The sequence below is a fragment of the Bos indicus genome, chromosome 24, assembly GCF_029378745.1.
Source record: "Bos indicus isolate NIAB-ARS_2022 breed Sahiwal x Tharparkar chromosome 24, NIAB-ARS_B.indTharparkar_mat_pri_1.0, whole genome shotgun sequence".
Lineage (NCBI taxonomy): Eukaryota > Metazoa > Chordata > Mammalia > Artiodactyla > Bovidae > Bos > Bos indicus.
Genome location: NC_091783.1, coordinates 58454026 through 58478016, shown reverse-complemented (window position 1 = coordinate 58478016; position 23991 = coordinate 58454026). Strand labels below are relative to the sequence as shown.

At 50.4% G+C, this 23991-nt stretch overlaps 1 protein-coding gene across 4 annotated transcripts in view; it reads right to left on the bottom strand.

The window, feature by feature from the left end:
- Positions 1-1189: 1189 nt before the first annotated feature.
- LOC109577686 (O-acyltransferase like protein-like) overlaps positions 1190-23991 on the bottom strand; it is a 67835-nt gene continuing 45033 nt past the window's right edge. Inside the window, exons 9-15 of one of the 4 annotated variants that reach the window (XM_070779124.1) lie at positions 20663-20828; positions 18596-18675; positions 13698-13811; positions 11862-11994; positions 7393-7579; positions 1991-2133; positions 1190-1647 (exon numbers count right to left, since the gene is read on the bottom strand). In XM_070779124.1, the coding sequence (XP_070635225.1) occupies positions 1492-1647; positions 1991-2133; positions 7393-7579; positions 11862-11994; positions 13698-13811; positions 18596-18675; positions 20663-20828 (979 nt within the window). In that variant the 3' untranslated portion in view covers positions 1190-1491. Of the gene's footprint in view, positions 1648-1684; positions 1955-1990; positions 2134-7392; positions 7580-11861; positions 11995-13697; positions 13812-18595; positions 18676-20662; positions 20829-23991 lie in introns of those variants that run through there. The other 3 variants (XM_070779125.1, XM_070779126.1, XM_070779127.1) reach the window with 3 other exon arrangements.

Sequence of the window (23991 nt, the reverse complement as noted above, 5' to 3'; positions counted from 1 at the left end):
CCGCCCTCGGTCTGTCCGACTCTGTGCCGCCCTGTGGACTGCAGCCCGCTAGGCTCCTCTGTCCACGGGCTTTGTGGCAGCTCGTGACTCTCAGTTACAGGAGCCCTAGCCGACAGACACCGCCCCCAACACAGCGTCTAACATAGAAGGAGGAGACCCCGTATGTGGCTTCTATCCCCACCCCCTCGGTTCAGAACGACAGGCATCATCCCATTGTCCTGGAGGCGGGACGTCCGGAGTCAAGGTGTGGGCAGGGCCCTGCTCCCTCTGAGGCGCCAGGGAGAGGCCTTCCTACCTCGCCCAGTCTCTGCGTTGCTGGCAGCCCCTGGTGTTCCTGGGCTTGCGGTCGGCCATCGCCCCCTTGTGTCTTCACATCGTCTGTCTCTGTGACCAGACTTCCCCTTTGCATAAGGACTCCAGTCACACTGGGTGAGGGCCAGCCACTCCCCGACCCCCGTGATCTCAGTTTTTACAATGATGTATTTAAGGTGCCTGTGTGCCTGCTAAGTCGCTTCAGTCGTGTCCAGTTCTTTGCAAACCTATGGACTGTAGCCCGCCAGGCTCCACTGTAAAGGGGATTCTCCAGGCATGAATACTAGGATGGGTTGCCATGCCCTCCTCCAGGGGATCTTCCCGACCTAGGGATCAAACCCGTGTCTCCTGCATTGGCAGGTGGATTAACACTGGAGCCACCTGGGAAGTGCCACCTGGGAAGTCTCATACTTAAGGTAGTTAATTTTATTTTATTATTATTATTTTAAAAATTTTGGCCATACCCTGCAGCATGTGGGACCGTTGTTCCCAAGCAGGGCTGGAACCCGCACCCCCTGCATTGGAAGGTGGGGTCTTACCCACTGGACCACCGGGGAAGTCCCTCTCATGATCTCACTTTAACTCGATTACCGGATCCGCAAATAAGGTCACTTGCTAAGGCACGGGGGTATTGGGACTTCCTTTATCTTTTCCAGGGGCCACAACTCAACTCATAGCATATGCCCTCTTATAAAATGAATCAGGCTTCAAACGCCTATAATGACAAACCCATGAATTGTGTACACAGTGGATCATAGCATCCAGAATAAACTTACGAGTCTATGAAGGCATCATAGTAACACAAAAACAATTACGATGTGCAGAGGACGAATTGTGATTTTACCAAGAAAAGCAAGCATTTTAACCTAAAGGTATATTCAATTCACTACATTTGATGCTTTTTAATGATCAGTGATAAAGAAAATACATGTAGACCCAAAAAAAAAACCAAAAAAAAATCTAGATTTTTTTTTTTTTTGCTAAAAAGTTGCATTGGGGCCAGTTATCATGCTATAAATACTAAACAGATTATCACAGAACACTTTTATATAATAAATACAGAGAACTTGTCTACCATAGATATTCACAAAATCTGATTCACATCCTGTTTAAGAAACACAAGCGTTTGTGACGTAAACGGAGTCACCCTTGGCTTTGCTCGTTGCCTCCCACAAAGGGTCATCCAGTCTCCAGGGTTGCTCCGGAAGCTCTTGGCCCTGCGGGCACTGCTCTCAGCAGGCACCACTTCAGGTTCTGACACGGCTTCTCAACGCACAGCGTCAGGACCAGCCCGGCGATGAAGGTCAGCAAGCAGTGTCCCGAGAAGAGATAGAACTAGAGAGAGAGAGGGACGGGGTGGACACAGTCTTACTACGAGATTCCGGTTGTGTTTGGACCCTAAAGGGCCCCATCCTGGCTGTATGAAATAGATCTGTAAGACAAACAGCCGCAAACATTAAAAATAAAGAGAAGGAAAGAACGATACTACCCTGTACTGAAGTCCCCCCTCCAATAAAACAGAGGACAATAGGCTTTTGAGAAATAAACAGAGCAGAAGCTTCTAGTGAAGCCAATAGTCTGCACTGTTCCAGGAGAGAACAGAGGGTGACGCGGCGTCCAGCTGGGGGCGGGGCAGCCTCGCCTTGTTGATGTCCAGCTGGGGGCGGGGCAGCCTCACCATGTTGACGTCCGTGTAGTGAATCAGCGTCTCCTGAAGCCCGTTGTAGAGGATGATGAGGGTGGGATGTACCAGGTAGCAAGCGTAGCTGATGCTGGCCAGGCGAGTCCAGACGCCGCAGGAGAGCAGCCGGTTCACCAGACCTGGGGGGGGACAGACACCAATCCTGGAGCGGTGAGCCCCTCCTGCGCCTGGGAATGCGGGGGGTCACTGCAACTCCCTCTGGATCCTGCCCCTGAGTCTGTGAACCTTCTTCTAAGAAGGTCTTTATTCATTATATATTTTCTGGGTTTTTTTTTTTTTTGGCTGTGCCATGCAGCCTATAGGATCTTAGTTCCTTGACGATGTATCAGACTCTCACCACCTGCATTGGAAGGGCTGAGTCTTAACCCTCAGACCACCAAGGAAGTCCATATTCTTTTTTTTTTTTTTTTCATATTCTTTTTAAGTGTGTGCTAATGGCACCCCACTCCAGTACTCTTGCCTGGAAAATCCCATGGATGCAGGAGCCTGGTAGGCTACAGTCCATGGGGTCGCTAAGAGTTGGGCACGACTGAGAGACTTCACTTTCACTTTTCACTTGCATGCATTGGAGAAGGAAATGGCAACCCACTCCAGTGTTCTTGCCTGGAGAATACCAGGGACAGAGGAGCCTAGTGGGCTGCCGTCTATGGGGTCACACAGAGTCGGACACGACTGAAGTGACTTAGCAGTAACAATAATTTGCCTCATTCATGTCTGACTCTTTGAGACCCCATGGGCTGTAGCCCACCAGGCTCCTCTGTCCATGGAATTCTCCAGGCAAGAACACTGGAGTGGGTTGCCATTTCCTTCTCCAGGGGATCTTCCCGACCCAGGGATTGAACTCTTGCATCTCCTGCATGGGCAGGGAGTTTCTTTACCACTATGGCCACCTGGAGAATGTACTAAAACAGATAGACCAAAGCCAAAAACAAAACGAACTTCAACTCCCCATTTTAGACATATAGTAAGAGATGCTCAATATTGAGTGCACAGCCAGTTCATTTCCTTAGTGTGGTTTCAACCTCTGAGCACGAAACCTTCCACGTATAGAGCAAGGTGCAGAGTCCCTTGGCTGGCCTGGGTTCTGATTCAAGGCGCGCACACGCTGCTGGACTGTAGGACAAGGGTGGTAACACCGTGTGGCCCAGAGCCTTCACCTTCTGCAACCTGGTGTGTCCTCTACAACTGGACCGTCCCATATGATAGTTATGACCCCTTGTGGCTACTGAATTTAAAGGAATTAAAATAGAAACAAAGAGAAATTCCCTCGCTGAATAAGACCAATGGCTCTCTGCAGTGGGGTAAATGGTGATGTTCCCCCCAAAGCTGTGTCCACCTGGAACCTCAGAATTGGGAATTGGGCTTCCTTGGTGGCTCAAACGGTAAAGAATCTGCCTGCAATGCAGGAGACCTGGGTTTGATCCCTGGGTTGGGAAGATGCCCTGGAGAAGGAAATGATGTAATTAAGGTAAGGAATGAGAGGCGAGGTCATCTTAGATCAGGGTGGGCCCTGCATCCAGACTGTCCTTGAAACAGAAAAGGAGGCACAGATACAGAGGAGACGCGGGGAGACGACCACGTGAAGATGGGACAGCGACACGCCGAGGCTGTCGAGGACCCAGGAGAGGATGGGACGGGTTCCCCTCAGAGCTCCCGGAAGGACCTTGCCCACGCCTTGCTCTTGAATTTCTAGCCTCCAGAACTGAGTGCTCAAGCTCAGCCGCTCGTCGAGTCCGACTTTGTGACCCCATGACCTGCAGCCCGCAAGGCTCCTATGTCCATGGGATTCTCCAGACAAGAATACTGAAGTGGATTGCCCTGCCCTCCTCCAGGGGATCTTCCCAACCCAGGATAGAACCCGAGTCTCCTGTGTCTCATGTATCGCAGGCAGATTTTTCACTTACTGAGCCATCTCCAAAACCAGAAAATCAATTTCTGTTGTTTCAAGCCACACACACACACACACACAGAAAAGAAAACATCTAGACTAATCTGTTAAAATCATAAACCAGATCATGTCACGTGGCATTTAGAATAAAATCCAAGTTCTTCCCGAGGCCCTGATGGTCCGGCATGACCCGAGCCCTGCCTGCTTCTCTGTCCTCACTCCTGTCTCTCTCCTGCCTGGATCCTTGACCCCTGACTCACTGGTCTTCTTGCTGTTCTCCTCACCCACTCAGCATGTTCCAGACTGGAGAACTCTGCCTTAGGGTTCCATCTGCCTGGAGTGCTTTGGTTCCACGTATTTGCAAACGCACCCCTAATCCAGTTACCCTCCCGCCCCTGGTTTTGTTTTTTTAATTTTTGGTCTTGATGCAAGGCTTGCAGGATCTTAGTTCCCTGAGCAGGGATTAAACCCGTATCCTTGGCAGTGAAAGCATGGAGTCCTAACTGGGCGGCCAGGGAACTCCCCTGGCTTGTGTTTACTCACCATATTTATCTGCATCTGAAATAAACTACGAGTATATTTGCTTCATGTGGCTCTGGGCTCATTTCCTATGGCTGCTGTAACACCCTACACCAACATGGTGGCTTAAAACAACAGAAGTTTGTTCTCCCATCATTCTGGGGACCAGAGGCCCAAAATCAACATCACTGGCCAAGATCAGGGTGTTGATAGGATCACATTCCCTTGGAGGCTCTGCAGGAGAATCCATGCCTTGTCTCTTCCAGCTCTGGTGCCTGGACATTCCGTGGCTTCCGGTCACAGCACTCCGATCAACACCAGCGTTTTCAAGTCTCTCTCTGCCAGATCTTCATGTCACCAGCTCCTCTGTGTGTGCGTAAAACCTCCCTCTGCTCCCTCTATAGGGAAACGTGTGATTGCTTTCAGGACCCACCCAAATAATCCAAAATAATCTCCCCTTCTCAAGATCCTTGACCACAGCTGCAAGTTGCCAAGGAATTCGGACCTAATGATGGAGACCATTATTCAGGCTGCTAGAGTCTCCTGGTCTCTCGCTTCCCCTACCCCATAGCAATCTCCTACAGAGAGGGGTTTTTCTTATTTATTGTGATATCCTCAGCGTCTAGAGCAGTGGTTGGCATAAAGTGAGCTTTCAATTAAGTATTTTATGCAATCAAGTGAATAAGTAGAAACCATAGTCAAAAGGGGCATTTGCCCCCACGTGAGTCCCAAATGATGAACCAAGCTATTCCTGTGAACAAACAAAATAGTTGTAGAATTAAGTCAGTAAAAAAAAAAAAAATCCATGCCAAGATATGAAAGTAATGTCAGTGCCTATCAACAGATAAATGGAGGGAATTCCCTGGCGGTCCCAGTGGTTAGGACTCTGTGCCGAAGGTGTAGGTTTGATTCCTGGGCAGGGAACTAAGATCTCACAAGCAAACAAACAAAAATAGATGAATGGATAAGAAGATGTAGCTTTTATATATATATATATACATATATATATATATATATACACACACACACACACATATATATATACAACAAAACACTTGTTATTTAGTCGCTAAGTAGTTCCCCAACTCTTAGCGACCCCTTGCACTGTAGCCCGCCAGGCTCCTCCGTCCATGGGGTGACCCGGGCAAGAACACTGGAGTGAATTTCCTTCTCCCAGGGATTTTCCTGACCCAGGCACTGAACCTGCGTCTCTTACATCCTCTGCATTGGCAGGTGGATTCTTCTTTACCAGCAAGCCACCTGAGAAATCTAGCCAATTATTTTTGACCCACAGGGCTGTCACATTAGACAGGAATCCTGGATGTTTTCCAGCACATCAGAGCTGGCCTGGGCCAGGCCAAGGGGAGTAGCTGTTTATCTTCTGAAACTCTGCCAACAGTTCATTGTCGACAGGTCATTGTCATCAATAGAGGTCATGCAATCCAAACCCGTAAATGCAAATACATCAGTCAGAACACAGCCTGATTCCCCTGTAACATCATTCTCCATAGAAGGGAAAGCTTTTAACACTGAAATATTAAAGGACAGATGTCTCGGCATTCTGCATGCATGAAAGTGCAGGAACAATTTGAACAAACACCTTGGGTGGGGAGAGGGGCTGGCACATTGGAGGCTAACGGGTTTGGGTTCACGGGCCAAATTTTAAACTCATCCTGATATTTCCCAGGGGGCCCAGATGTGTGGTGTCTCCACATGGCTCTAATTCCATCATCTCAGGGTGTCCAGGCAGCTGGGGAGCTCAGAGCCTTGGCTGGGGGATCCCTGCCAGCCTTTCTTGGTCATTTGCTGACACCTCAAGCACCTTGTGGGCTTCCCTGGCGGCTCACAGTAAAGAATCTGCCTGCAATGCCAGAGATCCGGGTTTGATCCCAGGGTTGGGAAGATCCCCCGGAGAGGGGAACAGAAACCCACTCCAGTCTTCTGGCCTAGAGAATTCCAGGGACAGAGGAGCCTATCGGGCCACAGTCCATGGGGTCGCAGAGTCGGACACGGCTGAGCGACTAACAGTAGCTCACTAGCAAGTACCTTGTGCCCAACAGAAAGGAAAGGAGGAAAAAGTCAGGTGACCTGAACAGACATTTCTAATCTAGAGAAGATCCTTTCTTTCCATTTAAGCTCTCTTTCTGTTCTACGCTGAAAGGCTGGCTCAACAGAAAGAGTGTCCCCGTTATCAAAGGGCTGAGGGGGTGTTGGTAACTCTTTAGTTCACATGATCAGAAAAGAGACGAGGGTTGGGGTAGCCAGTACTCTCGTCCCAGCACTGGGATTTTCTTCCTCATGACATTACCTTACCTGCTCACTTTCAATTTCTTTCTTCTTCTTTTTTTTTTTTAAACAAAGCATTTTCTTTTAAAAAAAAAATGTATTTATTTAATTTTCTGCACTAAGTCTTACTTGCAGCACTCAGGATCTTTCGGTTGTGGCATATGAGCTCACAGTTTCAGCACGTGGGATCTAGTTCCCCAACCAGGGGTCGAATCCCCGAACTATGAGTGTGGAGTCTTATCCACAGGACCACCGGGAAGTCCCTGTTTTAATTTCTAAACTAGCTTCATGGGAGAGGCTGCCGATTTTTCTTCTAGAACCTGCATGTAATGTACAAACCGGTATAAACATCTTAAACAGAAAATACGGGTAAGTAAGTAAGTGTTAGTCGCTCAGTCGTGTCCGGCTCTTTGCAACCCCACGGACTACAGCCCACCAGGCTCCTCCTGGGATTTGAGGATGGAAAATCGTCCATGGGGTTTTCTAGGCAAGAATACTGGAACGGGTTGCCACCTCCCTCTCCAGAATATACGGGTGGGTTTCCCCAGATATGTAGACAAATGGCGTTTCTGAGTCCCTGTCAGTCAATCATCGGTCAGCACTCGTCCGTGTACACATGTTCTCACACCGTCGCCCTTAACAGACCAGCGTGCGAGCCCCGTGCAAGCACCACGCCACATCCTACCTCCGTAGCCTTCATGGCACGCGAACAGGACCCAGCCCACGGCCGCCGCCCACAGGGTCCGGTGGAGGCCTTGGTAGACGGCCGCGGCGCCGGATGAGGTCGGGGAGACGTCATCCACCATGTAGGCCAGGGCGACCACTAGCAGGAGGGTCGACAGGGCGCACCCCCAGCCCAGCAGAGCCTGCCCCTGGGGGAGAGGAGAGGCACGGCTCACAGCCCACCCTGGCCCCGCTGCGTGTCGTCCCTGCTACCCTGACATTCTGTGTCATCAGTCACTTCCAGGCTCTATTGGTAAACCTCGATCAGGGCCCAGACTGGCCTGGAACAGAAAGTTCAGCTCAGTGGCTACGAAGGGTTAGGGTGGGGGCGGGGTGGGGGCCAGTGGGGTGCGTGACCACGTACACGAGGGTGACCTTTGTGGTGGCAGCGAGCTCTGCGCCTTGATGGTGGTGGTGGTGGTTACACAAACCTACAGACATGATAACTGGTGGGTCTGCAGCTGATGGATTGTATCAGCATCAGTGTCTCAGTTGGGATCGTACTGACAGAGAAACAAGGGTCGAGGATTCACAAGGTCTCTACTACTTTTGCAACTTATAGTGAATTTTGAATCATTTTTACAGTTAAAAAGAAAAGGTAATGTTCTAGTCGCACCCTCCACCACTCCGAACCTCCCACTCTGTTCCTCAACCAAATAGGTCTCCTCGATTGGTTCTGCCCCCATAAATGTGAGAGCCCCCCACACACAGCCCATCCCTGGGCCACGCCCATCCCTGGGGACACAGCATGGCGGAAGGAATGGGAGAATTCCAGCTCACAGAACAGCCCTGTGAGTTAAATTCTATCAGTATTACTGGGTTCAGTTCAAGATCTTTGATTTCACCTTACCTGACCTTTTCAGGGGTGTAAGACTCTTGATAGTCCCTTGGACAGAAAGGAGATCCAACCAGTCCATCCTAAAGGAAATCAGTCCTGAATATTCATTGGAAGGACTGATGCTGAAGCTGAAACTCCAATACTTTGGCCACCTGATGTGAAGAACTGACTCATTGGAAAAGACCCTGATGCTGGGAAAGGTTGAAGGCAGGAGGAGAAGGAGACGTCAGAGGATGAGATGGTTGGATGGCATCACCGAGTGGATGGATATGGGTTTGAGTGAGCTGTGGGAGTTGGTGATGGACGGGGAGGCCTCGTGTGCTGCCGTCCACGGGGTCGCAGAGAGTTGGACACGACTGAGAGACTGAACTGAACTGATCTTTTTAGACCCAGACCTGTCTTCCAAGGGTCTCTCTTGCTTCTCTGTTCCCGTTCTCTAGGTGCTATGGTGACATCTACATCGACCTGAGCCAGCTTCTTATTACTTTACTGTCTTGTCTCTAAAGAGAAGCTCTCCCTCGGGTCTCAGGCTCCTGCCCTAGGTTCTGGCGACAGGAAATGAAGTAACTTCCTCGAGAGCTCTCCTCGAGCCTCTTCTTTGAGCCTAGGGTCCCTTTCGCTCTTAGAATGCACGCTGCCTTACCTCACCCCTACTACACGGAACACGCCTCAGCAGCCTCGGGCGGGGACTCTGTGTTCTTTTCTGGCTGACAGTTTTCCCTTGGCCTACTCATTCTTCTAAGCCACTCCTCCAGCTGAGCCTGACTTGTGTTCCAATGCTACACTCCCTGGTCCTGACCTGGTCCTTGCAGCGGCTCCCAAATGCCCGTCTCATCGTAGGGTTTCCCTTCTGTCCACACCCATTTCCTCCTTGGGCGTATGAACCTGGACTACACTAAGGCACCTTGTGGGTGTGTGTCTGTGTGTGTGCACGCACACGCACGTGTGTTGGATCTTCATTCTTGCACGAGGGCTTTCTCTGGTTGCGTTGAGCAGGAGCTGCTCCTGTGTGTGGGCTTCTCCTTGCGGGGACTTCTCCTGTGGAGCCCATGCTCAAGGCACAGCGGCTTCGGTAGTCTTGGTGCCTGGGCTTAGTTGCTCTGAGACACGTGGAATCTTCCCGCAAGGGATCGAACCCATGTCCCCTGCATCGCAAGGTGGATGCTGGACCACCGGACCACAGAGAAGTCCCAAAGCACCCCTGATGGCCTTCTGTTAGAATGTACAACCTGATTGTGCATTTTCAAGGGAGCGTCGTAACTCCAGCCTATAGGAAAAGTCACGTAGCCCCTGTGGATCCATTGCTTCCCATGACGCCCTAGCTCCTGTTACTGCTATGAGTAACACATGGCGTTCCAAGGCCCAGGGCCTCATCTCTAGAACATTTAGATGAGGCATCCACAAGACCTCCACAAACCAAAGGAGGGCCTAGCAGAGGGGATCTGGGGTCAGCACGGCCCCCAAATAGTGCAAGGGAATTCTTGACCCTTCTTTCACTGAGAAGCAAATAATCCTCCATTCATTTATTGAGTGACTGCAGAACCAGATGCTAGAAATTCAGAGGTGCGTAGGAACATGTTCTGCCCTCAAGGTCTTGTGGATCAACAAAAATCATACCAATAGGTTTTTCACGAGGCAATGCCAAAGAATGCTCAAACTACTGCACAATTGCACTCATCTCACACACTAGTAAAGTAATGCTCAAAATTCTCCAAGCTAGGCTTCAGAAATACATGAACCATGAACTTCCAGATGTTCAAGCTGGGTTTAGAAAAGGCAGAGGAACCAGAGATCAAATTGCAAACATCCATTGGATCATTGAAAAAGCAATAGAGTTCCAGAAAAACATCTACTTCTGCTTTATTGACTATGCCAAAGCCTTTGACTTTGTGGATCACCACAAACTGTGGAAAATTCTGAAAGAGATGGGAATACCAGACTACCTGACCTGCCTCTTGAGAAACATGTATGCAGGTCAGGAAGCAACAGTTAGAACTGGACATGGAACAACAGACTGGTTCCAAATAGGAAAAGGACTACGCCAAGGCTGTATATTGTCACCCTGGTTATTTAACTTATATGCAGAGTACATCATGAGAAATGCTGAGCTGGATGAAGCACAAGCTGGAATCAAGATTGCTGGGAGAAATATGAAGAACTTCAGATATGCAGATGACACCACCCGTATGCAGAAAGTGAAGAACTAAAGAGCCTCTTGATGAAAGTGAAAGAGGAGAGTGAAAAAGTTGGCTTAAAGCTCAACATTCAGAAAACTAAGATCATGGCATCCAGCCCCATCACTTTATGGCAAATAGATAGGGAAACAGTGGAAACAGTGTCAGACTTTATTTTGGGGGGCTCCAAAATCACTGCAGATGGTGATTGCAGCCATGAAATTACTTACTTACTCCTTGGAAGAAAAGTTATGACCAACCTAGATAGCATATTAAAAAGCAGAGACATCACTTTGCCAACAAAGGTCCATCTAGTCAAAGCTGTGGTTTTTCCAGTAGTCATGTACAGATGTGAGAGCTGGATTATAAAGAAAGCTGAGTGCTGAAGAATTGATGCTTTTGAACTGTGGTGTTGGAGAAGACTCTTGAGAGTCCCTTGGACTGTAAGGAAATACAACCAGTTCATCCTAAAGGAAATCAGTCCTGAATATTCATTGGAAGGACTGATGTTGAAGCTGAAACTCCAATACTTTGGCCACCTGATGTGAAGAACTGACTCATGTGAAAAGACCCTGATGCTGGGAAAGGTTGAAGGCAGGAGGAGAAGGGGACGACAGAGGATGAGATGGTTGGATGGCATCACTGACTCGATGGACATGAGTTTAGGTAAACTCTGGGAGTTGGTGATGGACAGGGAGGCCTGGCGTGCTGCGGTCCATGGGGTCACAAAGAGTCAGACACGACTGAGTGGCTGAACTGAACTGAGGCTAAGGTAGTACTTTAGATAGATTGCCCTGAGGGTGGATTTGAGATCAGACTGAGGCAAGAAAACTAGTGAAGAAGTCCAGCTAAGAGATGAGACGGGCTTGAACAAGGTGAGGGGCAAAGGCCACGAGAGGACAGTAGGAGAAACAGCCCCGGGGTGGGTGACCGGCCGGGGAGGGCAGGTGGCAGGCAGGAGGCATCCAAGAGGAACCAGGTTTCTGGCTTGACCTCTGACCTTTGATGGTGAACCAGAATGATTACCCACAGGGAAGTAACCCCATCTGGAAGGTAAAGCAACAGCTTTCTAAGTACCGCACAACCTGATTCGCAGACGGAACCATCAAATCTGACCAAGAATCTTATTTCTAGAAGCCAAAGAGCTTTTGCTATTAAAGAAAATCCAGCCTACGTCACCATGACCTTCCAGAAGAGGGGCTTGCCACTGCCACGTCACCGGGTGTGTTTTCCCACGTCAGAGGCTTCTCTGGGCCTGTACCAAGGCTCCAAGGGGTGGCACCCGGCTGGGTGCTGGGTCTGGAGCTTTCTGAGGGGAGCTCAGTGAGGAAAGCGGAGAATCAGGGAAGAAGACAAGGCTCTTCCTATTCTCTGGCATCAAGAGCCGTTCCTGCAGCGCAGCGCGGGGAAGCCACGTACCTTGGTTCTGAGAACGTTTGCCTGGTGGTTTGGGTGCAGGAAAATGCTCAGTAAGAGGCCCACGAGGAACGGCCCATATCGGCAGTAGGGCTTCGTGTAGTACTCCAGGAAATACAGTCCGGCTGCCTCTTCACTGAAAAACACAAGGACATGAGGCCAAAGGTTACATTTGATCTGGACACGGATAAAGGAATCTCTCAGACGTTCACTGGGGCAATCAGCAAAGCCAAAAACACCGGGAGTACAGGAGTTCACTTCTTCGGTGATGGTCCGCAGAGAGTGCCCTCACGATCCTGCCTTGGGCCACGGCTGGTTTCTGAAATTCCAAACCCCCTTGGGCCCCTCCAACCTGGGACCCAAGGAAATGTGATGACAGTGTTCTTTTAAAATAGCTGTTTCCAGTGGCTGGCATGTCAGGATAGCTCTAAAAACGTGGTTCCCAGAAGTGAACCTCTTCTGAAAGACGTGAACCTCTTCACGGAAGCTCTCACAAAATTGGGTGGCTTGGGCCCCAGCCCTGGAGATTCGCATTCAGTTGGCCCAGGGCGGTGCTTGCTGGAAGCATCGGTGAGATGTCAATGCCCACCCCCACCCCACCGCCCCCAACCCACAGGTGACTCTCATTTGTGTCTGGGGTTGAGAACCACAGGCAAAGCAGGAGCCAGCCTCCTTCTCGGCCACCCGGCTGTGCGCACAGAAGCTGATCGGAAGGGCATGGCGCCTCTCTGGTCTAAATGCCTGGGGTGTGCTCAGTCACTCATCCACTCATCTGTTCCACTAACAATGTATTTTGGGCACTTTTTTTTTTTTTCTTTTTGGCCATGCTGTGTGGCACGTGGGCTCTGAGTTCCCCGACCAGGGATCAAACCCTTGTCCCCTGCAATGGAAGCATGGAGTCCCAACCACTGGACTGCCAGGGAAGTCAGTCCCTTGAGCACTTCTGTGCCATGCACAGTTCTGGGCTAGTTCACCCTGGGAGGTCAGTGAAGGCTGCTCTGAGAAGGTGACATACGTACTGACACCTGTAGGGAGTGAAGGAGCTTGCATTGCCCAGATCTGGATTCTAGAGGAACAGCGTTTTCGTGTGAGGGAACAGCAAGGTCTCGGGCCCTGAGGAGGGAGCCTGTTGGGTGTGTGGAGGGAAGGAGGCTGCTGAGACCTGTCCAGAGTCAGCGGGTGGGGGAGAGACAGATGACGCCAGGCAGGGATTCTGCCCTGAGAACAATGGAAGGATTGAGTGGATGACTGCCAGCATCCGGTTTCCATCTGCATCCGCCTGACTGCTGCACGGAGAACAAATGAGCAGGAAATCTCACCGGTTTTTCCTGCAGAACACTCAACTGGTACCGAGAAAGAACTGCTACACATACTCCATTGGAAAGGCAAACTCGCGCAGTGGGTAAGGTCCTGGGTTCAGCTCACACCTGTGCCACTCACTAGGCGTGTGACCTTGAAGGGGCAACCCCAACTTCGTTAAAATTCTGTCTCTCCATCCCACAATAGAGCTTCCAAGCAGCAGTTCGCCACTGGAGGAGAAACACCATACAGCCACGTGGGGGCACCCCTTTCCTCCCAGAAGCGTTTCAGTGGGCGAGAGAGAGCTCCCTGTGTTCAGAGCAGATCCCCAGTGCCAGCTGAAAGAGTCAGAGGTTTGGAAACAAACACGCAATGAACTTTCCTATCCAGGCCGAACAGTTCCCGCCCACATTTCCGCAGGAGCCAACGTGCACAGGGCTAAGAGCCTGGCATCTGTTCAGCAGCCCTGCCTGGGAGGTCCTGGCCATCCTGAGGGGAGGCGAGGGACAGAGCCGGTGGGCTGGGAAGTGCGGCGGTTACCTGGCTTCTGACGGAGCTACCACGGGAAGGTTGTAAGCCAGTGTGAGCAGAGCAGAGGCGGTGCAAGATGCCAGGAGCAGCATGGCCCCGAGCAGGACAAGGGCACGCTGACTTCTGCAAAGAAGAGAGCACGTTCATGTTCCTTCTCACTCTGGGGCTACTGAAGGCTGGCAGACTTGGCAACCAGAGGTGCTTCCTGCCAGCCTGCCTTTGAGAGAGGCTGGCTTGGGGCCAAGTGTGTCCAGAGCTGGGCTGGAGTTAAAAAGCATGAGTTAGACTTCAGTCTTGAGCACTTATTAGCAGCCCAATACTGGGCAGTGAAATCCTTGCCTTAGAATAGCTTCATCTTCCTGCTGAAATTTACTGTGACGAGACCGTGCTTGGGAAAGTCCCTTGCCACCCATGAAGCACTAAAGGGACTGAAGAGGAGGGACTTCCCTGGGGGTCCACAGGTTAAGACTCCGTGCTTCCACTGCAGCGGGCACAGGTTCCATCCCTGGTCGGGGAAGTAAGATCCCACATGCCGCTAGGTGCGACAAAAAGAAAACTAAAAAATAATAATAATAATAAAAATTAAGAAGTGGTGATTGATTCAGGAGCGAGATGATTGGCATGCACAGGTGAGACACAGCAGAGGGGGACAGAGTAACAGGGAGACCCGGGGATCCTCCCCCCAACCCAAATGCAAATCTGACCAGTGTCAGGGTTCAGGTGGTTCACGCGGAGGCAAGAATGAGGGCAGGGGTGGAACAGGGGAACAAGGAAGGCCAATGCAAGGCACTATCATGGTGGTCAATGCTCAGTTCTTCCAGAACATTCTGTGGAGCCTTCTGAAATGCACCTCAAAACTGTCCTAAGGGGGTGAAAGAAAGAAGCATTTTCCTACCGTCTTCTAGCCCCCTTGGGTCAAAGGTGGCCCCACAAAAATTAATTCCTCCAAAATTTGGGACTCTGTATGTAGGCCGAGAGGGTTCGGTTCTGAGGCAGGAAATGAGGTGTAGGGACAGAGGCTCAGAGTGAGACAGTATCTGGTTGCATCTACTGGGAATCAGGAGGGTTAGGACCAGGAGGGTCTGCAGTGGAAGAAATGCTCAACACGGATGCCAGACCACCCGGGCACAACCCTGCCTTTGGCAGTCCTAGTCCAGTGCTGAAGTTGCCATGGTTCTTCGTGAGGAAGAGAGGAGATGCCATTGGCTTCACACCATAGTGATTTAGGGAGTAAATCATCGTTTAGAGTGCCAGTTCTAGTTCAGTTTGTGCTCAGGAGTGGAAGAGGCATCTTAGCTCAGTGGTGCAGTAATTGACTAGTAATGCCTGCCATGCATGGGTCAGGCCAGTGCAGGTATGGTAACCAGGCTATATATTTACCACGTCTTATCTTTTTTGCTGAACCATGGCTCGGTGGTAAAGAACCCGTCTGCCAATGCAGGAGATGTGAGTTTGATCTCTGAGAGGGAAGGTCCCCTGGAGAAGGAAATGGCAACCCACACCAGTACTCTTGCCTGGGAAATCCCATGGACAGAGGAGCCTGGTGGGGCTACAGTCTATGGGGTCACCAAAGGACACGACTTTGCGACTAAACAACCACCACCACCCCCAGGAAGCATGCGGGATCTCAGTTCCCTGACTGGGGATCGAACCCACACTACCTGCAGTGAACGGGCAGGTTCTTAACCACTGGCCACCAGGAAGTCCCAATTCATCGTGCCTTTTGCAGACCCTCCAGTTCCATCCTCCTTGAATTACTAGAATTCTACACGAGTGTGTTCCCCAAGGGGAAAAAGCCCTACCTTTTATACCTCCTTCCATTTAGAGGCTAAACGAAGTAGCACAGTCACAGGCTTGGGCGCCGCCGGTTTCCAGGTGAGGAACTGAGACCCTCCTCCCATGACGGCCCCTCAGAAAGATGCTGACCCTGGGGCAAGGCTGTCTCGGTCACAGGGACACTCAAGCAGGTTCCCAGCAGGCCTAGAGGGCAGAGGTGCTGAGAACTCATCATCTTCGGTGGGTGGGCGGCTGGCAAACCATCCGGTCAGGCCATCCAATAAAAACCCACATGCACTCGAGTAAATACTGTCTCACTCCCTGGGGAACTGGAGCCCAAGCCGTGCCGCCTCTTCTCAGGAGTCAGACACGTCCCCGCTGGTCATCACAGCTGCAAAGACTACTAAAAGCTTCCTAGGACAGACTGCTGTGGGCTGGATCGTGTCCCCCAGCCCTGCCAGTTCTAACCTCCACGACCTCAGAGTGTGGCTCCGTTTGGAGATGGAGTCATTAGAGAGATAATTAAGGTGAAATGAGGTCAGTCATTGGGGTGCATCTTAATCCAGTGGGACTCGTGTCTTTATAAGAAGAAGAGATTAGGACACAGAGAGCCCAGAGGGAAGACCACGTGAGGAGGCACGGCCGTCTATAAGCCAAGGAGAGAGGCCTTGGAAGAAACCAGCGCTTCCTTCACTAAACACCCTAAATGCCAGCAGTCAGGGCATCCTACTGCCAGGGCGCCTCCGAGGGAGCCGGTAGAGGCTTGCCGGTCCTCCTTGGCCAAGGCTCCAGGGCTGGCGAGCCGCCCACCTGCCCTCCAGGTGCCTGCAGCAGCCCTTCACGGAGGGCAGGTGCTGGTTCCCATGGGTACGATCTCGCTGTCTCTTCCAACCCTGAGGTGAAGTGTGTCATCTCCATCTCACAGATGTGAAAAATGACGAGAGTCCAGCGACTTACGCTGAGTCCCCCAGCTTTGAACCCACATCTTCTGACTCAAACTCTATACCAGCAATCCACCTCTGTGCCTAGCGGAAGGGTGGGACATATTTTTAAAAGTAGTCAGCCAAAATCTCTTACATTTGCAGTTAGAAAACTTAATGTGCTTCAGATATGCATGTAAAAAAATAGATCTGCCTTTTAAAAAATTTTTCCATTCTTAGATTAAATTAAAATTAGGATGCATTTTCCTTGCCTAAGATGCTTGACTGTTTGCATAGCACTGGAGTAGGCAACACCACAGGTCAGCCTGTGATTTACATGTCCCCTTGCAAAGAGCATTAACAGGTAACCACAAAACAGAGCTGCTGCTGCTGCTGCTAAGTCGCTTCAGTCGTGTCCAACTCTGTGCTGTCCCATAGATAGCAGCCCACCAGGCCGCCCCTGGGATTCTCCAGGCAAGAACACTGGAGTGGATTGCCATTTCCTCCTCCAATGCGTGAAAGTGAAAAGTGAAAGTGAAGTCGCTCAGTCATGTCCGACTCTTAGCAGAGCTAGTCAACACATATTTGGAGTTCAGCTCCATGCCCAGTAATCAAAGACTTACAAATTAGATGTGAAAAATCAATGTTTTCTTATATATCTTAAAATAATAATTTTTAAAAAGCAAGATATAGATCTCGTTAACAGTCCATATTGGCAATAGTATAATTAGATGACTAGAGGACTGAATATTGCTACAACCTTTAAGGCAAGCCTTCTGTCATTATACTTCAAGATCTCCAAAGACACTCATGCCCTTTGACTCTGAAACTCTTCTTAAGAACCTGCATTCTAGAAATATCAGAGTTGGAGACAAATGGTAACTACAAAGATGTTTCTGAGACTGTTATTGATAAAAGCACAAAATTGGAAATAATCTATTTAACACTAGAGGAAGGTATAGGTAAACTACAGTTCATTCACAAATATGAAATATTATACAGACATTGAAAGTCTGTTTACTTAAGGGACTTCCCTGGTGATCCAGGGGTTAAGAATCCGCCTGCCAGTGCAGGGGCATGGGTTCGATCCTTGGTCCAAGAAGATCCCACATGCCTCGGGACAGCTAAGTCTGCCAGCCACAGCTGCTTGGCCTGTGTGGGCAACTACTGATGTTTGTGCCTAGAGCCCTTGCTCTGAGACAAGAGAAGTCACCAAAATGAGAAGCCTGAGCTCTGCAACTAGAGAAAGCCCAGGAAGCAACAAATACCCAGAACAGCCAAAAATAAACAAAAATAATTTTTTTAAAGTATATTCACTTGAAAAATAAAATAATATAGGAAAATGATTATGTCATTAAACTATTAGAACAAATGTCTAAAGTATATATGCAGAATTCTTTCACGTATAATAACACTGTGCACAATAAAAGAAGCGAAGAATAAACATCAAAATACGGACACTGAAATCACTCTCCTTAAGTGAGGAAACAGGCCTAAGGTGATTGTTTTTTTTTTTTTCCCCTTTCTTTAGCATAATGTTTTTCAGTGTTTCTTAAATAGAACATGTATTTGAGCAAAAAAGAATAAAAAATCTTTTAAAATAGGCGTGGATAATCCACAACTTTTAAGGTTTCCTGCGAATTATTGAGGCCTTAGAGCTTTTCCAAAACTAACAAAATTAAGGTGATAAACACCCAAGGTGGAGAAGCAGGCACACTGATGTCTTACTTGGGGTGCTGTAAACTATCTCACTCTTTCTGAAGAGTCATTTCACGATATGTAACAAGCACTGCAAAATTGTTCTTAGCCTTTGACATAATAATTCCACCAGGAAACAGGTCCCCAAGGAAATAAATACAGAAGAGGAAAAAGGGGCGTGTTCCAAGACACGTGCTGAGGAGCCATTTATAATCATGAAACACTGGAAGCAATCTAAGCGCCCACCACAGAAGACGGCATATAGATCCTAAACCTGACAAGCAGCAGGCCACACCCTCAGGAGGAAATGTGTATGAGAACAGTGAAGTGAAAAAAAAAAAAAAGACTAGAGAAGAATGTGGAAGAAGTAAACAGCGGTGGAGTCAGGGTCCACACGCTTCTGAAAAGTGAGTTTCTCAGTCCTAAATTGTAAGAGCTGCTTTGCCCAGAACTGGGGGCTCCCTAAGAGTTTTAAGAAAGGTGAGGAGAAACACTTGTTTCAGTTAGACTCACTTTCCGTGGATGAAGACGATCACCGGGGTGGTGAGATGGAATTGAAAGTCATTGGCAAGATACCACGTCCAGCCGTTGCACTGGAAAGAGACGGCAAAGGTCACTCCTCTCCTCCACGTGGCCAGCGGCTCGCCTCCCCGGACCAGGAGGAGGAACTCAGGGGCGGGTAAGGCGATTTCCACAGGAAGAGAAAGGACTTGAGTTAAAGATATTTCACAAACCTCATCTCAACTCTGGAGAAGGAAATGGCAACCCACTCCAGTATTCTTGCCTAGAGAATCCTGTGGACAGAGGAGCCTGGTGGGCTGCTGTCCGTAGGGTCGCACAGAGTCAGACACGACTGAAGCGACTTAGCATGCATGCATGCATTGGAGAAGGAAATGGCAACCCACTCCAGTATTCTTGCCTGGAGAATCCCAGGGACAGAGGAGTCCACTGGGCTGCCGTCTATGGGGTTGCACAGAGTTGGACACGACTGAAGCAACTTAGCAGCAGCAGCAGCGTCTCAACTCACCCCCCTAACAATCCCAGGGGAGTAGGTATTCTTATTGCCATTTTACACCCTGGAAATTCAGACACGCTTTCTCTCTTGTTTAAGACAACAATCACAGCTAATCTCCCAGGGCAGCGGTGGGGACTGAATTCCACTACCGCTTCACGGGTGTGAGGAGTAATCACCCTCACAGCGCGGTTGGGGTCGGAGGGCCCCTGTTGTCTCTTCCTTGCCCTCCCCCCAACTCCAGGTGGAGAGAATGTGTTCATTTATTTTATTCTGTTTTTGATTTGATAGACCGTGCTCATTGAGAACGGAGGTCTGGCTGCAGACGAGCATTAGCGGGAAACCCCGGAGTTCCCACGCGTGACTGACGTGAGAGCAGCTGGCCGGAGCGACCTCATCCCGGGCTGTCTGTGCCTGTGGGGCACGAGGTGGCCCCTGTGTCTCTAATTAAGGGTGAGACGACTTCTGGGGGCAAGTCTCCCCAGGGCTTCAGAGATGAGAGGTGCCTCGGTCTCCCCTCCCACCCCGTCACTCCTGAGACCAAGCTAATCAGAAGTGACAGCTTCGCTCATCCCACCTGTGACCCCAGCCAGTCTGCCCCCAGGAAGGTGGCTGGGCCTCTGCTCCAGGGCCCCCTGTCACGGAGGGTGATGGAGGGGTCCGCCTGAAGACAGTTAAGACAGTGACGGAAGCCCTGTCGAAGCTGCCGGGCCCTTGTGAACCAAAGGCAGCCGTCTGGTTGGTCAGTGGTCCTGCAGTCACAGTTTCGTGATTCTCCTTTCAGCAGTGCTTTCTGCTGCTGCTGCTAAGTTGCTTCAGTCGTGTCTGACTCTGTGCGACCCCATAGACGGCAGCCCACCAGGCTCTGCCGTCCCTGGGATTCTCCAAGCAAGAATACTGGAGTCGATTGTCATTTCCTTCTCCAACGGATGCATGCATGCTAAGCCGCTTCAGTTGTCTCCGACTCTGTGTGACGCTATGGACAGCAGCCCACCAGGCTCCTCTGTCCACGGGATTCTCTAGGCAAGAATGCTGGAGTGGGTTGCCATTTCCTTCTCCGCAGTGCTTTCGAGGCAGGTGCAAAATCATTGACGCGGTTTAATTACAACTAGTTCACTTCCATTTGCTCCAAGCTTGGAAAGGAAGCATGACCCATATACACAGACGTTGTGAGATCTGGCTGGACATGGGGTAGAATTCATTACGGGGAGGGTGTGGTGACTCCTTCCGTCCCAATCCCGGTTCTCTGGGTGGAGGTGAAGAAGGCGTCCTTCCTGCTGGGGTGGCGTGGCCCCAGACTGCACAGTGATGGGGCGGGGGCAGCTGCGTCCAGGACAGGCAGCGCGCTGGCCCGGCCCCGGGCCCCCGCCCCGTTCCGTCTCTGCTTTCCCAGCGCCCACCCCGCCAGAGCTGGTGCAGCAACCCCCGCCTCACACCCGAGGCGAGCCTCCCTCCCACAGCCCACCTTCCTACAGCATCGCCCGAAGAAACGGGATCAGACTCGGGCTGGCCCGGGAACGCGCGCCGAATCGCGCCCCTCCGCCCCTTCGCGGAAGACTTGAACGCACCGCATCCTGGACCGACAGGAAGTTATTTAGCAACAGCAAGTTCGTCCACCAGGCACGCCGGCAGTTCTCCAGGTGAAGCTTGGGCACCTCCCAGACGGGCCCCCAGGGCGCAAGGGAGAACAATCCAACCAGCAAGCACACGGAGTACAGGTGAAGAGGCTGCAACCTAGCGGGAGAGAGCCCGGAGCGAATGATTCTCCATGGGGGTTCCATACGGTCCCCTGGGGTGGGGGTCACATAGTGATGGTGGATAAGACGCTCAAAAATAGACTGTCCTGGGGGAGGGACCACGTCCTCACTCACCCCTCAAACCTTCCATTCATTCGTGGGTTCAAAGCGGCATAGGTGCTACTGATGCAAAAATACTGTTCTTCATGGAGCAAGTCCTATGTGTAAGCCACTCTGCTAGGAACTTTCTAAACCTGTCCAGTAACTATGATGTCAGTTTTACTGATGAGCAAATTAGAGCTCAGAGACGTTTGAGTCCCGTACCCAAGATGGTCCAACCATATGTCAGTACTGAGATCTGTCACTGTTACCTGTTCCTTTCAGGGGCCTCCCTAGATGAACATAGCTATCCATACCCCCTCTTATCCTCCCTTCCTGCCTCACTTCATTTCCTCCTTCCTTCCCTCACACACCACCTCCTTCCAAGCAGGGTCTGCGGCAGCTACAAGCTGATGAAGAGGACACTTGGTGTCTAGACTGGGGCTGTTCAATAAAATGTAATAATTCCAGCCACATCAGCTGTTCCGTTAGCACATTTCAGCGGCCGCATTTTAAAAAGTCAACAGTACAATTAGTTTTAATATTATACTTCATTTGGTCAATACATTCAAAATATTGTCATTTCAACAGATAGCCAATATGAAAAACTATTGAGCTATTTTGCACTCTTTTCTTTCAGAAGCCTGTGTATTGGAGATTTGCAGCCTGTCTCACTGGTCTGCCCGTCTCTGGGGCGGGGGTGGGGATGGCTTATGGACAAACGGAAGGCACATGCAATGCGGGCGTGGCTTCTGGGTGGCCCCCAGCAGAGCCCTCTTTTTTTAAAGAATATATTTGAAAATCCAGGGCAGTACAAGGGCAGAGAGCCTATGGCCCAGAAGCATCTCTAAACATCTCGGAGGGGGCTTCAGGGCCTGCGGTGTGGGGTGACGGATGGGGGAGGGCAGGGCAGCTAGAGGAGCAGCCCCAGCAGAGGTGTGGGTCAGCACCCCGCCTCTGGTCTGCATCCCACAGAGATGACCTCCTTCCTAGAGAGCATCAGGAGGGCAGGAGGGTGGTGGGTATCTGGGAGCAGGCCTGAGGTTGCTGATCAGAGTCTGAGGGCATGGGCGCCAACTCTGCCAGGATGCACCTTCCTGGACCAGCTCAGGCTGCAGCCGCAGAGCCCTGGCCAGGTCCTGGGTCCTGCCCAGTCAGCCGTCTGACCGCGCTGCTGTGCGGATGTGGGACCGTGCTGCTGTGCGGATGCTCCCTCGGGCTTGGGCTCGCACCCCTGCCCAGCCTCCCCCCACCATCTGTCACCTCCATCTCCCCGGGAGAACCAGTCAGCCCCAGCTCCCCTCTGAACCGGAATCCGGGTCAGACACCCTCCAGAGGGACTTGGGTAGAGGTGGCATTCCGCCTCAGGCAGGCTCGTGGCCGGGCCGGCAGGGGGAGCCGAGGCTACTGGGGGGCCACGCCTGAGGGGTTACAGGAGAAAGAACACAGAGACGTGAGTTCTAGTTTTGTCTAAATTTTTCACACTGAGAAAATCGGGTCACTCCTCCCTTTCCTCTCCTGCGGAAAAGGGGGCTGACAGTTCCTTAGCTTCCTCTAAGGAGAAGGAGGACTCCCGCCTCCTCAGATTTTCTGAGAATCAAGAGATCACTAAGAAAACTGGAGTCGGAGAATGGAGTTATGGTTGCCGGGGGGAAGGGAGAGTCAGGGAGTTTGAGAAGGACAGGTACACAAGGCTATATTTAAAATGGATAACCAGCACTTCTCTGGTGACCCAGAGGTAAGGAATCCACCTTGCAGTGCAGGGGATGTGGGCTCGATCCCTGGTCTGGGAAGATTCCACGTGCCTCAGGACAACTAAGCCCGCGGACCTCACTGTGGGATTAAGACTTGATGCAGCCAAATAAATAAATATATAAAAAAAAAAAATCTTTAAGTGGATCACCAACAAGGACCCCCTGCAGAGCACAGGGAACTCCGCTCACTGTTACGTGGCAGCCTGGATGGGGGAGTCGGGGAGAGTGGACACATGGACATGCATGGCTGAGTCCCTGTGCTGTCCACTGGAAACTGTCCCAGCACTGTTAATCAGCCATACCCCAATACAAAATAAAAAGTTAAAAAAAAAAAACAACTGTTTGAAACGTGGGGCGTGTCATATAAATATACATGCCCTTCAAGTGTCTGTCCAAACTTGAAGATTCAGTCAAAGTGGGTTTGCAAAGATTAAAACCTGTGACACTAGCCACTGCCGAGGGGTGTGAGAAGCGGCCTCCTCATAGCTGGCTGGGTGGGAAGGTCAATTGGAAAACGTCCATCAGCACATTCAAGGCACCAAATGTGGAATTTTGGTGGAATTTACCTCGTAGGAATTTACCCTGCAAACGTGCCCAGACAGCTGCACAAAAATGTACAGACTTCGTGTCACTGTCTAAAAAGACTGCAAAAAACTTGGAAATCACCTTCATGCCCATTCATGGAGAGCAGTTAAATACATGATGATGGTCCACCCACACGGTGCCATCCCAGCAACCTTAAAATCAGTGAGGTGAGTCCTTCCAAAAGGAAGTTAGAGAAAGATGCCAAATCATTAAGTTTAAAAAGCTATGTGCAAAATAATGCAGTATTAAGTATAGTTCTATTCGTGGGTGGGGAAAAGAATATATAAATACATGGAAAGTCCCTGCAAGAATTAATTCATAAGAAGCTGTTACCAAAGCCGTCCTGTGGGAGATGAGACTGGAAGGGGTGCCTTTATTTTTAGTATATAACCTTCTGCTACAGTTAGACATTAGTATCAATAATTTTTTTAACTTAAACCAATGGGTGGGGGCTTCCCAGGTGGTGCAGAGGTAAAGAATCCACTTGCCAATGCAGGAGATGCAGGAGACTTGGGTTCAATCCCTGGTTGGGAAGATCCCCTGGAGGAGGAAATGGCAACCCATTCCAGTGTTCTTGCCTGGAAGTCGATGGACAGAGGAGCTTGGTGGGCTACAGTCCATGGGGTTGCAAAGAGCTGGACATGACAGAGTGCACACATCCATGAACTAATTTTTTTTTTTAATTTCTTTTGTTTACTTTTTTTTTAAATTTTATTTAATTTT